At 43.1% G+C, this 17,344-nt stretch overlaps 1 protein-coding gene across 1 annotated transcript in view; it reads left to right on the top strand.

Annotated features, from left to right (window-relative positions):
- Positions 1-510: 510 nt before the first annotated feature.
- SCAMP1 (secretory carrier membrane protein 1) overlaps positions 511-17,344 on the top strand; it is a 69,303-nt gene continuing 52,469 nt past the window's right edge. Inside the window, exon 1 of the mRNA XM_089658359.1 lies at positions 511-640. Within this exon, the coding sequence (XP_089514485.1) occupies positions 584-640 (57 nt within the window). The 5' untranslated portion in view covers positions 511-583. The remainder of the gene's footprint in view (positions 641-17,344) is intronic.

The following is a 17,344-nucleotide window of genomic DNA, read 5'->3' on the forward strand; positions in this document are numbered from 1 at the left end:
TTGATTGGTATACACCAGCGTGTGCTCACAAGAGAGCAGTGTGATCGGTATACAGCAGTGTGCGCTCACTAGAGAGCATTGTGATCGGTATACAGCAGTGTGATTGGTATACAGCAGTAAGCGCTCACTAGAGATCAGAGTGATCGGTATACAGCAGTTTGATTGATTGGTATACACCAGCGTGTGCTCACAAGAGAACACTGTGATTGGTGTACAGCAGTGTGCGCTTACTAGAGAGCAGTGTGATCGGTATACAGCAGTTTGATTGATTGGTATACACCAGCGTGCGCTCACAAGCGAGCATTGTGAGGAGCCGGACACACAGACAATGCAGACACCTCCAGGCTCCTCCGCAGTGCCTCCGTACACCAGTGCAGTATGGAGAGGAGAGGGGGTAGAAGGAGAGTTCAGGGCGGAAGTGGATTCTCCCCATAGCCCCGACTCCCCACTCTGTCTGTGCACCGGTTACGTTTGCAGTCGGGATGAGCCGGTGACGTCATATCCGGGACGGCCATTTTTTCGGCTAGGGCTAGCGGTTCGTACGGGTGGGAGCCCGGCGAGCTGCCTGTGACCTGTCAGCACCATGTCCGACTTCGACAGCAACCCGTTCGCGGATCCCGACCTGAACAACCCGTTTAAGGTGATCCGGGCAGGAGGGGTGTGTGTGCGCCCGGGCGGTGCTCCCTATACTCTGTACATACCATCCCGTGTACTCTATACATTGCATATATACCCACCCTATACATGACACGCTGCATACCTACCCGGCCTATACATGGCACACTATATACGGTATACCTACCCGGCCTATACATCTTGTGGAGTGTATGTTATGTCCAACTTATACATTCTATGTGCTCTATCCATACCCAGACTATACCTCACCATAGAACTCATATATATATATATATCCAGCCCATACATTCTATGTACTCTATCCATACCCAGACTATACCTCACCATAGAATTATATATATATATATATCCAGCCCATACATTCTATGTACTCTATCCATACCCAGACTATACCTCACCATAGAACTCATATATATATATCCAGCCCATACATTGTATGTACTCTATCCATACCCAGACTATACCTCACCATAGAACTATATATATATATATATATATATCCAGCCCATACATTCTATGTACTCTATCCATACCCAGACTATACCTCACCATAGAACTATATATATATCCAGCCCATACATTCTATGTACTCTATCCATACCCAGACTATACCTCACCATAGAACTCGTATATATATATCCAGCCCATACATTCTATGTACTCTATCCATACCCAGACTATACCTCACCATAGAACTCATATATATATATCCAGCCCATACATTCTATGTACTCTATCCATACCCAGACTATACCTCACCATAGAACTCATATATATATATCCAGCCCATACATTCTATGTACTCTATCCATACCCAGACTATACCTCACCATAGTACATATATATATATCCAGCCCATACATTCTATGTACTCTATCCATACCCAGACTATACCTCACCATAGTACATATATATATATATATATATCCAGCCCATACATTCTATGTACTCTATCCATACCCAGACTATACCTCACCATAGAACTCATATATATATATCCAGCCTATACATTCTATGTACTCTATCCATACCCAGACTATACCTCACCATAGTACATATATATATATCCAGCCCATACATTCTATGTACTCTATCCATACCCAGAGTATACCTCACCATAGAACTATATATATATCCAGCCCATACATTGTATGTGCTCTATCCATACCCAGACTATACCTCACCATAGTACATATATATATATATATATATATATATCCAGCCCATACATTCCATACCTTGTCATCTGTAGATAGCTGACATATTCCATACCATGTCATGCCAAGCTTATACATTCTATATTTCTCTCCAGTCAACCTATCCATTCCATGCTGTATTCTATAAATATATATATATCCATCCCATGATAAACCATGTACTCTATACAAACCTGACCTATATGTTCTATACCATGTACTTTATTCACATCTCCTATGCCATACCATGGTATACATACATACTCAAGCTATTCATTCCATACCAAGGGGTACATTTACTATAATCTGGTGCAGTTGTGCATAATAACCAATCGGCATCTATCTTCAGTTTGTTCAATTAAGCTTTGACAGTAAAACCTGGAAGCTGATTGGTTTCTATGCACAGCTGCACCAGATTTTGCACTCTTCAGTTTTAGTAAATACCATCCACATGTATACCTGATCTATACCATATCCAGCACTCAATAGATACTCGGCCTATTCATTCAATAACATGTATTCTCCTTATCTCCTTCCAACCTACACATTCCATACCATGCATTATATACGGACACAACCTTTCCATTGTGTACTATGTATTCTGTGCATACCCAGCCTGTCCATTATATACCATGTCCTCTATACTCACACTGTCTTTCCAATATATACTTTGTATTCTATACACAGTCTGTAGATTATAACATTCATCATGTAAAGGCAGTGAACAGCCAGTGCAGTGTATGACGTACTCTGTGAATTATTATTATTATTATACAGTATTTATAAAGCGCCAATAGTTCGCTCAGCGCTGTACATTACAAAGGGGGACAGAACATGTGACAGAACAATACCAATACAATGTGATACACGAGGGGTTCGAGGGCCCTGCTCTTTTGAGCTTACAATCTAGGAGGGAGGGGGTGGTGGCACAGGAGGAGATAGCTGTGGGGGATGGAGTGGTAGGAAGAGTGGAGGAGGTCGGCAAGTTAGCAGGGGGCGGGGTAGGCTTCCCTGAAGAGATGGGTTTTCAGGGTGCGCCTAAAGGAGAGGAGAGTAGATGATAATCTGATGGGTTGGGGCAGGGAGTTACAGAGGATGGGTGACACCCTGGAGAAGTCCTGGAGGCAGGCATGGGAGGAGATAGCTGTGGGGGATGGAGTGGTAGGAAGAGTGAAGGAGGTCGGCAGGTTAGCAGGGGGTGGGGTAGGCTTCCCTGAAGAGATGAGTTTTCAGGGTGCGCCTAAAGGAGAGGAGAGTAGGTGATAATCTGATGGGTTGGGGCAGGGAGTTCCAGAGGATGGGTGACACCCTGGAGAAGTCCTGGAGGCGGGCATGGGAGGAGGAGACCAGGGAACTAGAGAGAAGGAGGTCTTGTGAGGAGCGGAGTGTGTGTGCTGGGCGGTACTTGGATATTAGGTCAGTGATGTAGTTCGGGGCAGTATGGTGGACAGCTTTGTACGTCAGCGTTAGGATTTTGAATTTGATCCGTTGCGCAATTGGAAGCCAGTGGAGGGATTGGCAGAGGGGGGTGGCGGAGACAGAGCGGTTGGAAAGGTGAATGAGTCTGGCAGCCGTGAATAGATTTACAATGTACATACAGTAATCAGCATCTGTAGCTTACATACTGTATTCAGCCTGTGTATTATGTCATGTCTGGACATATCAGCTGGTGCACCAGATGCCTTGAATACTGGATGTACACACATAGCCAGTGCATCATATACCATTTCTTCTGTACATAACCTGTGAACTGTGTGTCATGTATTCTGTGCACTATATGACATATGCAGTATTCTATACATACACAGCCTATGTATTTTATGCCTTTCATTCTATACATGTAGTAGATGGATAGGGGTATGACACTTCTGGTATCTCTAGTTTGTGCATTTACATTTTTCTATTTGTATACTGTATGTAGCCATCATTCTGGGTATAGCGCATTGCTTCCCAAACATTTTTCACTTGGGTTGTGTAAATTGTACCCCTCAGTGGGGGTGAGACAGAGGGCAAAATAGGGGGTGAGGCCAATTATTCTAAGGGCCATTTCACACTGCTGGGCTTTATATGCGTTCCTATTGATTTACATTAGAAGATGCCTTTTTGGCGTGCTTTTGAAATACTGCACCAAAAATGTACCTTTCATTGTAAGTCTGTGGAGTATGCAGTGTGAACTGTTACATGGGATTTCATGGGATATAGTTTTCATGTGTTTTTGTTGCCCTAGGAAAGCACAGCAAAAGTGCACCAGTGTGAAATGGGAAACAGCAGGAGAGAATCAAACTAAAAGGAAAACAATGGTGCAGCATTGGTGTCAGTGGAGTAAAGGAGGCAGCTGGGGTTGGGGACACCTTGAGGTGTACAATATTGCTGTTAATGTGTCCAGTGTTATCTTGTGGCCTGCATGGGGGTGGTCTGCAACACTGGATTCTTTGGATCTGGGTCTACTTTGGGGTTTTGAGGCCAGTGTGCAGTGGAGGGCTCGGTATCCTATGATGGGTGTCTGGGTCATGGAGGATGCAGGTCAAGCAAGGGTACAGTCTGGTAGCTCACCTGTTTGTTGCAGGTCAGGGAAGGCCTCAATAGGGCTCTCAATGCTCTGTGAAGATTGTAGTGGATGGGAACAATGCTGCAGAGTGGAGTGGGTCTCATCTGATGGAGGCACCTTAACGGACTGGTGGCCAGTGCAACCTTGAGGAGTGGTAGACCAGGCTGAGTGTGGTGCGATTCAAAACTGTCTCTGGCCTATGCCACTTCTTCCGCTAAAAGACAGCATCCTTATCCCTGTCACAGCCTTTTAGTGCTTGGACCAAATAAACAGAATTAGGTCCTTGACCTCCCCACAGCCACAGCCTTTCTCTTCTATTACAAAAATACTTTCAAGTACCCCCAAAAATGTGCTGCCAAGTACCTCTTGGGGTACTCTGGCCATAGATTGGGAACCACTGGTATAAAGCCATGTTGTAAGTTGCCGTGTTCAGCTTCTTCTATGCTGCATTTTGGAACATTTTTCAGGGACACTTTGGAGTTGATTTACCAACGGCAAATAGGCTGTTCACTTTGCAAGGTAAGGTACACCCTGCAAGGGAATTTGCCCCAGAGCTTAGTGCATGTTGTTGTTTCCCTTTGCAAAGGATACCCAATCACATGCAAGATAAAAAAATATAAGCTGCATTTTTGCTTACACGTGATTGGATGTTGGAATCCAGCAAATCTTCACCTCATTCCCTAAGTTCAGGGGCAAAATGCCTTGCAAAGTGCAACTTCCTGTACAAAGTGAAGAGTTTATTTTCCCTTAGCATATCAACCCATTTGAAGATGTAGATCTAGTGTTAAAGCTGGATACACACATTACAACCGTGGTGGTCAACGTACTTGTTAGAGGGAGCCTCGTGTGTAGTCCTTGATGTTGCTGAAGGTCTGCTCATAATCCGTGAATGTAATGTTACAGAAAACTATCAGAGATCCCGAGCATACAACAGGAGTTAGATTTAGAGTACCGGCATGCTACAAGAGACGGTTAGAGACTATGGGTGTGTGAAATTACTTGTGTCGACCTTGATATTTTTCTTCACATGCAGTTCTGCATAGTGCGATTTCAGCCCATTAATTTTGAATGGGCTGAAATTGCACCACACCACCCCACACCAAAAGTAGTGCATGCACTACTTTTGGAAATGCACTGCAACCGGATCGCATAGTACTTTATTATTATTATACAGGATTTATATAGCGCCAACAGCTTGCTCAGCGCTTTACAATATAACGGGAGACAATACAGCAACAATACAGTTCAATACAAGAGGGATAGGAGGGCCCTGCTCCTTGGAGCTTACAATCTAGGAGATTTTGTACCATGTGATCCGATGAGGGCAAATACACTGTGTTTGCAACCTGCTTTTGGGGTATCAGGAAGACTGACACCCACTGCAGATCACAAGGGCAGTGTGATTTGAATTCAGTGCAGGAAAGAAACGTGGAACGTTGGTTTCCCTTGCCGCATTCTAGAGTGAACGGCCCTGAAAAAAAAAACATAAAAAGAGAAACTGCATGGACATCACAGAATTATGTAAGTTACTGTGAAAGAAATAAACCAAAACAGCCAGTTGACAGACTATTTTTATTTAACTGGCATACCACTTGCCCTCCAGAAGATTTACCCCCCCCTTCCTGACCAGGCCATTTTTTGTGATACGGCTCTGTTACTTTAACTGACAATTGCGCAGTCATGCAGCGCTGCACCCAAATGAAATTTATGTCCTTTTTTCCCACAAATAGAGCTTTCCTTCAGTGGTATTTGATCACCTGTGTGCGTTTTATTTTTTGCACTATTAACATAAAAAGACCGACAATCTTGGGAAAAAAACACATTATTTTTTACTTTTTGCTATTAACCACCTCCCGTCCGGCCGTTGTATATAAACAGCCAGACGGCAGTGCAGGGTCGGGTGGCCGTTTATAAACGGCCTCCCCGCACCTTGTTTGTGCGCGCTCCCTGGGAGCGCGCAGCCCCACGATCCGGTGCCCGCTGTGTCCTCTGGACACAGTGGAACACCAATCGTCGGACGGGACCTCTGTACGAGCTCCCGATCATGTGATCACTGATTGGCCAATCAGTGATCACATGCAGAGTAAGCAAGATGTCACTTGTGACATCATTGCTTACTACGTGTGAAATCTGTGAATGATCAGAGGTCACATGGTACAAAGCTATTCACAACAGCCTTGTACCATGTGACAAGCTGTGACCAATCACAGCTCACTCAGTAGTTCTCAATGGCTGCAAGAATGCATCTAGAGAGAAGGAGAAATGATTGCTTTTACATCCTTTATGGGTGTAAAAGCAATCAGTGTAAAAAAAAAAAAAGAAATCTTCATCACCCCCCACAAGTAGTATAGTGTCACCACGGTGACACTGTACTGCTAGGGTGACAGTATGTAAAAAATAAAATTAAAAACAATATAAAAAAATATAAAAAAAAGTTTAAAAATGATAATTTTTGGTTATAAACTAATTTGTGTTTTTTTTTTTTTTTTGTTTTACTAAAAATATAACAGAATAAATCTTGGCCAAGATTTATGATGAAATACTATTTATTTGCAAAATTTTATAAGAAAAACACTTTTTTTCAACATTTTTGGACTTTTTAATTTATATAGCAAAAAAAAAAAATCCCAGTGGTGAATAAATACCACCAAAATAAAGCTTTATCTGTCTCAAAAAAATGCTAAAAAATTCATATGGGTACAGTGTTGCATGACTGCGCAATTGTCATTCAAAGTGTGATAGCACTGAAAGCTGAAAATTGGCCTGGACAGGAAGGGGGTAAAAGTGTGCAAGAAAAAAATATTAAAAAAATCAAATTTCATCATAAATTTAGGCCAAAATGTATTCTGTTACCTGTCTTTGCTAAAAACAAATCCCAATGCATGTAAATTAATTGGTTTACGTGAAAGTTATAGCGTCTACAAATGGCGGTGTATATATACTGTAATTTGTTTTTTTTTTACTAGTAATGGCGGCAATCAGCGACTTATTGCGGGACTGTGGTGGGCATTCTTACACTGGGGGGAACTGATTAACTGCCACTGACATTTCCAGTGACACCAAGACATTGATCAGTGCTAAAAAAAGCACTGACACTGTACTAATGAAACTGGGCAGGAAGGGGTTAACATCTAGGGCGATCAAAGGGTTAACTGTGTGCTGTATGTGGTTTACTAGGGAAACCAGCTGCTTTGTATTGCTCTGCTATGTAGAGCAATACAAAGCAGCCTGTTGCTTTTGACAGGGGAGAGATCTGTATTGTTTACATACAGACCTCTCCCCTGTCAGCTCCGTCTATGAGACCCAGTGGAGTACCAGTTGAGACCTGTGATTGACATCCCAAGGAGCCAATAGCGGCGCAGTATATATTCATGTACTTCTGCTACAGGGCGGTTGGGAAGCTGTTAAGCACTAAAACTCAGACTGTGCTTTGCATGTATTTTCTAATCTACAGTAATATAAAAAGTCCTAGGAATCTCAAAAAAAAAGTTATGAGATTAATCTAACATAGGGAAAATGGATACTGTGTAGTGCAGCTGGAAATTGGGCAGAAAACCTAAATTTGGGGGCTGAGCCAATAAATCAGACTGTTGGCCTACATTGTATTGCAGGGTCATTTGGGAGAATCCCCTGGAGGAACATTAGAATGGTGCTGTGGTCAGGAATGATTCATGGCTTTGGTATGTAATATTGATCCGAGGTGGATAAAGGCTGGGAACTGTGTACTCCGTCAGCTATACTGATCACTTGTAATAATAATTGCTTTCATGTTTATTATCTGTGTGGTAATCCTGAATACATACAATCCTGAAGTGCTGCCAGTAAGTATTCAGTGGTTTACAAGTGAAGGTGGTGTCATTCAAAATGCAAATACAATTGTAGATTATCTTTGCACAGCAGTAATGCTATGCAATAAAACGGCCACTTCTGCACATGATGTTATTAAAGCAAAACAGTGCTCACAGAAAACCACTACTTTCCAAGCTGGAAACAAGAACAGGGGGGCATGCCTGTGACAGTAATGAGGTCTGGGGCCCCCCAAAACTGAGTCAGAAACAGTACGGCACCTTTACCCTGTTTAAGTTGGCCCGTTTGTGACAAGTTTGTTTTAGGGCTCATGTACACTGCAGCTGATAAACTTGTTCAGGAGCTTTTCTGTGTTTTTTTTTTTTGTTTGTTTTTTTTTTAGCAGCCCCTGAACTCTCCCTAATGTTTTCCAAGTATCCATGTACACATCGTCGTTTACAGGCAGTTGAGTTTACAATAATTTTTTTGAGCGCACCAAACTTGCGTTCAGGAGTAGATTTTATCAGCGTTTCAACCTCCAAACGCTAACCGCGTTTATAAGCGTTTGTGTTTAGAAGCGTTTTTTTAACTGTTCCATGTCCAGATGCTGTCCAGAGCCTTTTTTCATCAGAAATGCATGCAAAGCGTTTTCCATGTGTTCAAATGGACCTAGCACACCGGCGCAGTCAGTTCCAGGTTTTGCATGAAGGAAAGAATGGTAGAACGTGCTGCATTATGCTCATGATGGGATCCATAGTGAATACAACCAGAAAAGACAGGTCATCTCAACACATACTGATCTCTCTGCTTCTGCTCTCTCTATTTTTCTCAAAATGTCTGAAATAGTTCATTTTTACTGTTTTTCAATGCATTCTGGGTATTTTTGGAAGGTTGAGGTTATCTTTAAAAAACGCTTCTAAATGCAAACGCTCATAAACGTACATAAACGTGGCTAAACAGACATTTTTTAACCTACGTTTTCCAGTAGTCAGTTTCCATCATTCAGAAGAGTTTTCCAAACATCCTGTGTACATGGAGCCTACGTCTGTGGAGGTCAGCATGCCATGTACCAGCCCTACCATGAATTCCATGAATCCTTGGCAGTATCCTAAATCCCAGACTGAGAACCAGGACCCCTAAATCTCAGTAGAACCTTTTTATAGCTAAATCTTTAGATGACTAATTGAATGTCTTAACAGGTTGTCTGGAACAGAGAATTGCAATCTTTTAGTAGTTGATTAGCCTTGTAATGTCATCCTGTCTGTAAAAGTAAATAGGCAAAGTTATAGTCCCACTGAAACCCAGAGAACAGGGATCAGCCTTTCGTACATGCTTTAGGAGCAATCCATTTTTTTTTTTGGCAGCTTTTCCAACACCCCCTCTCCCCTTGTTTAAGTCCCCACGCACTCTGGATGTTTAGCCTTGGTGCTGTGATGTTTAGCTGCGTGCAAAGGGTACAAGTGTTCCATCCAGCCCCGCTTCCGTCAGTCTGTCAGACTTTGAGCGGCTGACAGCTGCTGAGATTGAGTGGTACAAATGCCTGGGTGCACGGGTCCTTTTAGTGACATTTGTAATGATTTTCTTTGGGATCAATAACTTTTTAATTTTTTTTTAGGTGATTTGCCACAATCGAGATTCAGCAACTTTCTGTGTGGGTGGCAGAATCACTAGTGACAATTGCTCCCAATGCATTTCTATGAAATTCAGGCTCTAAATGCAATTTGCAGCAGAGCGCAACTCAATGCTGTAGGATTATGGTCAGCAACTCTAGTGATTAAATTGCTAGCTGCAAATTGCTGTAATTGCTGGCAATAGCAATTTGTAGAGGTGATTAATATCTGCTACAAAATCATCCATCTGACACCAGCCTAAGTGAATTTAAAGTGATTGTAAAGGCATTCTATGCAGTAAGGTAAAAAAACGTCTGCATGCAGATTCCTCCCTGGCCCCTCTAAATACATACTTGAGCCCAATCTCAATCCAGCGATGTACACGAGAGCCGAGGCTGTCTAGGCTCTCTCACTCCTCATTGGCTCAGATACAGCAGCAGGAGCCATTGGCTCCTGCTGCTGTCAATCAGAGCCAGTGATGAGGCAGTAGGAGGTGGGGCTGAGTCCCTCTCTGTGTGTCTTATGGACACACAGAGCAGGGCTTGGAAGCGAGCACGAGTTGCCCCCATAGCAAGTGGGTTGTCTTGGTGGCACTCGGCGGAGGGGAGGGGCAATCAGTGCCAGCAGTGGACCCGAGAAGAAGAGGATCAGGGCTGCTCTGTGCAAAACCATTTCACAGAGCAGGTAAGTTTAACATGTTTGTTATTTAAAACAACAAAAAAAAATTGAACAGCTAATATTTATTTTTATTTATTATAGGTACTTGTAAAGCGCTGTCAGTTTAGGCAACACTTTATATATTTGTTATACATTCATGTCAGTCACTACCCTCAAGGAGCTTACAATCTAAGGTCCCTAACTTTCATACATACACATACTAAGGTAAATTTAGACAGGAGCCAAATAACCTATCAGCATGTCTTTGGAGTGTGGGAGAAGACTGGAGTGCCTGGAGGAAACCCACGCAGGCACAGATATTACATTCATTTAAAAAGAAATCGGTAATAATATTTTAATAGTGTTTTATGATAAAAGTGCATTTTCTATGTTAAAGCTGTCATGGAGTTAATGGAGGGCTGCATGTAGTGTTTAGGGCTGTCCAGTTAACCTGGGTGTCTACCCTGACACATCTTACAGTGCAATGCCTTAGGGCTCATTCGGGGCATATACGTCTTTTCTACACAGAACGCAGGTTCTCGCTAGCACAGGTAGTAGAAAATCCTACGTAAATTATGCAACTAAAGTACTCACATTTAGGTGCATTTTAGATGCGTATAGCATTTAAACACATTATATTGTTGTTTTCTTTTCCAATGAATGGCGACACATGTGCCTATTTATACATGTAGACTCAGCTGTATGTATGGGATTATTTACATGCATACAAAACTATACAATATGCGCATCTAACCACAGCAATTTTTCGCTGGAAAAACTGCAATGGTTTCAAGCACATTAGATGGAAATCACAATATGCAAAATCATTTAAAGGATAAGTTCACCTTCTGGAACACTCCACACCCATATATAGGGTGTAACATGCTCAAGACCTGCCCCCCCCCCCCCTCCACCTTCCTAGGGATGACAGTGGGTGGGGGTCCTCTCCCCACTCCTGCTGTTACATTTTGAAAACAGCACTGCTCCACCCACACAGTTGTCATTCATTCACAGGAATCTTAGGATGAGAAAACTACAAGTCCTTTCTAGTTTAAACGGGCTTGAGCGCACTGTTTAGCGTGCTTGTAATCCATTCACAAACAAGAAATATTTGACGCACTAAGAAGAAAAAAAAACAGATTTATACTGTGATGGCTAGTATATTAACCACACAAGTAAAGTCCTTAAAGTCCAAAGGTGGTTAAGGGATATTCCAACAATGCTAGATCAGTGGCAGCTGATTCAAAAAGAGCTAGCAGAGACTCTGTGTGAACCATAAAAGAGAGAGAAGCAGCGCCATCTAAGTGCAGCAATATAAACCAATAATCTATTCCACAAAATTGGCAACTCACAATAGTAGTAGTCAGATGAGCGCTTGTCAAACTGGTGCCAACCGCTGTGCAACTCTTGGCTGGTCCCGCTGCAAGCAAGTTCCGAACGCGTGCCACGCCTACTGCTGGTTTACCTGGAGCTGACATCACTCCCACCTGCCCTAAGGATCCATACCGATCAGGAATTACTGGGAACCACCAGCACAGCCAAGGACAGTGCTTTGGAGACTTGCCTGCAGCAGGACCAGCCAGGAGTTGCACAGCGGTTGACACCAGTTTGACAAGCGCTCATTTGACTACTGCTATGGTGAGTTGCCAATTTTGTGGAATTAATTGCATATTTTGCTGCACTTAGATGGCACTGCTTCTCTCTCTGTTATTGTAATCGAAAGCAGTCCGCAAAACGTAGTGCGATGTGCAGAACTGGATAGCATAGGTGTGAATACACATGCAATTTGATACCAAAAAAAGAATCCTGCATGTTTTGGGTGCGGTGCATTTAAAGCCATACAAAATGTATGGCTCCAATCTCACAGCACACAAATCGCATGTGATTTGCACAGGAATGCAGTGCCGTTCCTGTGCGAACCACATGCAATATACCGCACTGCATATATGTGAACCCAGGCTAAATGCACATTTTTATTTGACCGTGACCCCAAAAGATGCTGGAATGCTGTGAAATTTACCAAAACTTTGCCTGTTTGTCCGTATTGGTAAGGCAGTTTCTGCACGCTGTAATATTACATTTGGCAAGTTGTACAATTAATTACATTGTACTAATTTAATATAATCATATAACATCCTTTTACATCTTCTATGAAAACAGTTCATTCAGTAAGGTATTTCAGCAGTACAGTTGTGGTCTCTGGCGTTTGTTGTCACCTGTTGTTGCAGTACGGTCTCTGGTTACACTCAGCCTGTCTTCACACATTATTAATGTTGGCTCTTTGTGTGTGCAGCATCCAAGTCTTGTATCTCCTGCTGTAGCACGTCTCATTTATTGTATATAGTCATTTATGTACACAGCAGATGTCTCAAAGTGATACGTCATACAAATAAACAGCAACGTGTACCTACCTTCAATGGCTGATTTGAAATGGCATGTTTTATATAAAATGGTATTAAATTTTAATTTTCTTTAAAAAAAAAAATTGCGAAAGGGTTCTATTATTTTTCCATTATTTGATGCAGTGAGCCTTCCGGTTGTCTTTAATAAGTACTTACAGTATATATAGTACTAATGAGTATTCCAGTAGACATTGGCCATGGCTGCTCACTCATTGTCCAGCTTCTTCTTTGCCTCTCTGTTTCTTACTGAGGTATGTTTAATCACTTTAATTACATAAGAATTGTTCTTTTAAATGCCAGTACTGCTAATGTGACATGCTGTAGATTCAAAGATTTCCTTTGATGTGATTCCACTGAGCCAGCCAGCTGTTACTTGCAGTGTTACACTTTAAAATGTTTTTGCATCCTGTTGATGACTAAATTAAAAAATTTCCACTGCTCCATAGGAATGTTTCCTTTGTGGGATATTTCAAATGAGTATAAAAAAACTAAAAACTTTATAGGGAGTAATTGAAAGAAGAATCATTCTATCACAAAAAGCATATTAAAGTAAAAGTCTAAGCAAACATCTAAACACACATTAGCAAAACGACATACTACTGTGCCTTCTATAATATTGGTAATTTTGTTCAGCTGCTTTTGCAGAGCGGGTAACACCACTTTATAGCTTTTGGGTCACTTACCTGCTGTTTGGGTTGGTAAAGAATAACTTCATGGTCTAAGTGGGCTGGATAGATTTAGTGGTTAGCACATCTGCTTGGCAGCACTAGGGTCATTGGTTCAAATCCCAACGAGATATTACCTGCATGGAGTTTTCATGTTCTCCCTCTGCTTCTGTGGGTTTCCTCCAGGTACTCTGGTTTCCTCCTACAGTCCAAAGACATGCTGGTAGGTTAATTGGTTCCTGTCGAAATTGGCCCTAGTGTATAAAATTATCAACACTATATAAATACCTTTAATAAATACAAATAAAATGTACCCCTTCTTCAGTGCATATGAATGGGTGAGATTGATAACATCTTGAATTGCAGTAGGACTTCATTGATTGCAGTTAATTATTGCACTGTCTGGTTTCTGCTGTGCATGAGCAAGTGAGGAAAAATATACAAGGATGGAATGGATTACCTAAGCTAACCACTGAACAATGTATATCTAGTGGCAGGACAGCTTCTGTTTATGACACTTTATCTCACCACTGCTTGGTTGGATGGAACAGCATTGCAGATTCAGTCCAAATGCAGCTAAAGCCTGGTACACACATTCAACTGTGGGTATAGGCTTGTGTATATGGGATTCTATCATTTTTTTTCCCCCTTCTGTTGGTTGAACTAGATGGACTTGTGTCTTTTTTTTCAACCAGACTAACTATATAACATTAAAGCAGAGGAAAAAAAAAAGTCAGCAGCTACAAAAACTGTAGCTGCTGACTTTTAGAAAACAACGGACACTTACCTGTCCCACGATCCCGCGGTGTCCTCACATCGGCTGGGCTGACCGACTGTCCTGTCTCTTCGGCGCCGGCATCCTCAGTGTGGGCACCCAGCTGTAACAGCTTGCATCTTCACAGCCGGGTGCCCACTGCGCATGGTCAAGTGTGAATGAATTGTCCCAGAAGACTATGGGGAAGGAGGGGGGAAGACAACTTCCGCTTCTGATCGCCTAGGTCGGGTGTCGGCAACCCGCGGCTCCAGAGCCGCATGCGGCTCTTTTTCACCTTTGCTGCAGCTCCGGAGCACACTGCCCACCAGGTGACAGGCAATAGGGTTGCCGTAGCTCAGTGGTCGGCAAGCCGCGGCTCTTTTAACCTCCCTGGCGGTTTTCCCGAGTGTAGCTCGTGGTAGAATTTCTATACCACGAGCTACACTCGGGCTTACCATGCGGCGCTGCTCTGGGGGTCCCTGCAGCACTTACCTTGTCCTTCGTTCCCGCGATGTGTCCCCTGCAGCGTCCCCGGCCATCTCCTCCGGCCGATGCCGGCATCCGGCTTCTGTGTTCCGGTCCCCGTGACGTCGGGACGTACGGGCGCCGCCGGCGGCGGGAAATTTAAAAAATGTAAAAAAATGTCTTTTTTTTTTTTTCAATTTTCCATAGTAAAACATTGCTGTTTCATCCCATATCACATACATTTTGTCCCGAGTGCTTTGTCCGGCGCCCTGCCTGCATTTTGTCTGTTCTTTCTGCCTGGAAACTTAGAAAAGTCCATGGCGTCCAAAAAGCGTCCCTTTAGGTCAAAAGCGGTTTTAGACCAGCTAGAGAACAGCGATAGTAAATCAGAACCACTTGCTGAATTGAGTGATAATGATTTGTGGGGAAATTTTCCTAAAAATTACAGCCTACAATAAAAAACTATTTCCATGCGAAAAAATGGTACCGCTTTCAGCACAAAAAATCGGAAGGAATCATACCGCCAGGGAGGTTAATGCAGCTCTTCTGTGTGCCGGGCGCCCGCTCCCCTCCCTCCTCTCGGGCGGCCGCCCCAAAAGTCAGGACTCTGCAGCTAGCCTAGCAATGGGCAAACTACGGCCCGGCGGACCTTATAATCCGGCCCGCGGAGCGTGGCAAACATTGGCTGTCAGGATGTAGGCGGGGCAGCGTGACGAACTCCTCTCCTCTCACAGTCCGCCCTGAAGACCAGAACTGCGCGGGAACACGGCGAGAGGAACGCGCGGAGTACAGGTAAGTGAATTGACACAATATGGGAATGAATTACTATAGGGGGGATGAATTACTATAGGGGGGATGAATTACTATAGGGGGGATGAATTACTATATGGGGGATGAATTACTATATGGGGGATGAATTACTATAGGGGGGATGAATTACTATATGGGGGATGTATTTTCAGTTTTAAAAATGTGGCTCTCAAAATAAATTTTAATCGTGGTTTTGGCGAGATTTGGCTCAGTTGAAAAGGTTGCCCACCACTGACCTAAGGCTATGATTGTGATTATGACGATACACTGTGGCCCTGATTAACCCTTTGCTTACTGGGCCCTTAAACCCCCTTCATGACCAGAGCGCTTTTTGCAATATATGCAGTGTCGGATTTGTTTTAAATGTTGCAATGGTTTTGCGGCTCCCAGTCTTTTTTTCCCTCTCGGAAACGGGTCCAAGTGGCTCTTTATGTCTTAAAGGTTGCAGACCCCTGGCCTAGGTGATCACAGCAGAAGTGGGAGCAGGTACCTGTCAGAATTGGGTACCCGCTCCCCAAAGGTGCTAATCCTTAACGGGGGAGCAGGGGGCCAATCTTTAAAGTGGAACTTCCCCTTTTGGGTGGAGCTCCGCTTTAAGGGTTTTTTTTCATTCGACTCCGTGGGCTGAACAAAACAAACTGAGAGATCGCTGTACTAAACAAGTGATGGTAGGTACAGCGATCTCTCCTGTTGTGTCTTTGTGTTCAGAACACAGCACAGTATTTGTGAGCTATGATCAGATGCTGGTTTTCCAGCATGTCCCTCTGACAAAATATGGCTTCTGTTGGAAGGACAGCTGTACACATGGTCTGAATGTCAGCTGGATCCTGCTGAACCGGACTGTGTGTACCCAGCTTTACATTTTGTAATTAACTGCCTGCAAAGATCACATTTGTGTTTCTTGAAACAATGTCAGCAGTATTCAGCCTGTAGTCAGAGAGACTCAGAATTCGCACACCCTTGCTTCATTAATTAGCTCGCTTTCTATCCCAGAGGTCAGTGCAGGGCTTCATTTAATTACAGACAACCTTTTGCAATGTATAACACCCTGAAAAGTGTTAGCTTTGCTGCACTGGGGGTTTTAGCTAGTAAACACCCACAATATATATTCTTCTGAAAGCAGAAGACCTGTTTGATAAAAAGGTGGTAGTTGCATTTTTTTTTATGTTGCACAGTATTTGCAGAGATGTTTAACCCCTTGGTGTCGGTGACACGCAAATATGCGGCCTCTCAGTGGCTGGGCCTTGACGCCGAGTGGGCACATATGAGCATGCCCGATGTAAAACATGCCGAGAGTGTGCTCCCTGCACACTCCTGGCACAGTTACTGGCGCCTCACAGAAAGTTCCCGATCGTTACATGCGACCGGGCGTCTTCCAGTCGTGTGACCATTGTGACTGCCCATCATGGCGGTCACATGACCCTTAACTCTACCCCGCCTCCCGGCATCAGAAACCCCTTAAAGGGCCAGGAGGTGCCTGCACTAAGGGGTTAACACACCTATAGTTTCAGTAAAAAAAAAAATAATTTTAGTGCACACAAACACAATATAATTTCTAATTTTCTTCTGAAATATAAAGTAGTCTGTGTCATGTAAATGAATTCCAAAGATCTCAAGTCTAAAAACTGTGGTGGAGATTTACTTTAAAGTGTTACTAAACCCACAACAGTAAAATCAGTCTGTATATGCAGTAAAGCATGCTTGTTATACTCACTGTGAACCTAAAAGGGTTAATCCTCTGCATTGTGTAAAAATTCTGTTTGATCCTGACTTCTCTGATCCTCCCCTTATTCCAGTGTCCCCCTCTTATCTCCT

The sequence above is a fragment of the Staurois parvus genome, unplaced genomic scaffold (assembly GCF_062004578.1).
Source record: "Staurois parvus isolate SC_StPar_1 unplaced genomic scaffold, SC_StPar_1.0 ptg001065l, whole genome shotgun sequence".
Classification (NCBI taxonomy): Eukaryota; Metazoa; Chordata; class Amphibia; order Anura; family Ranidae; genus Staurois; species Staurois parvus.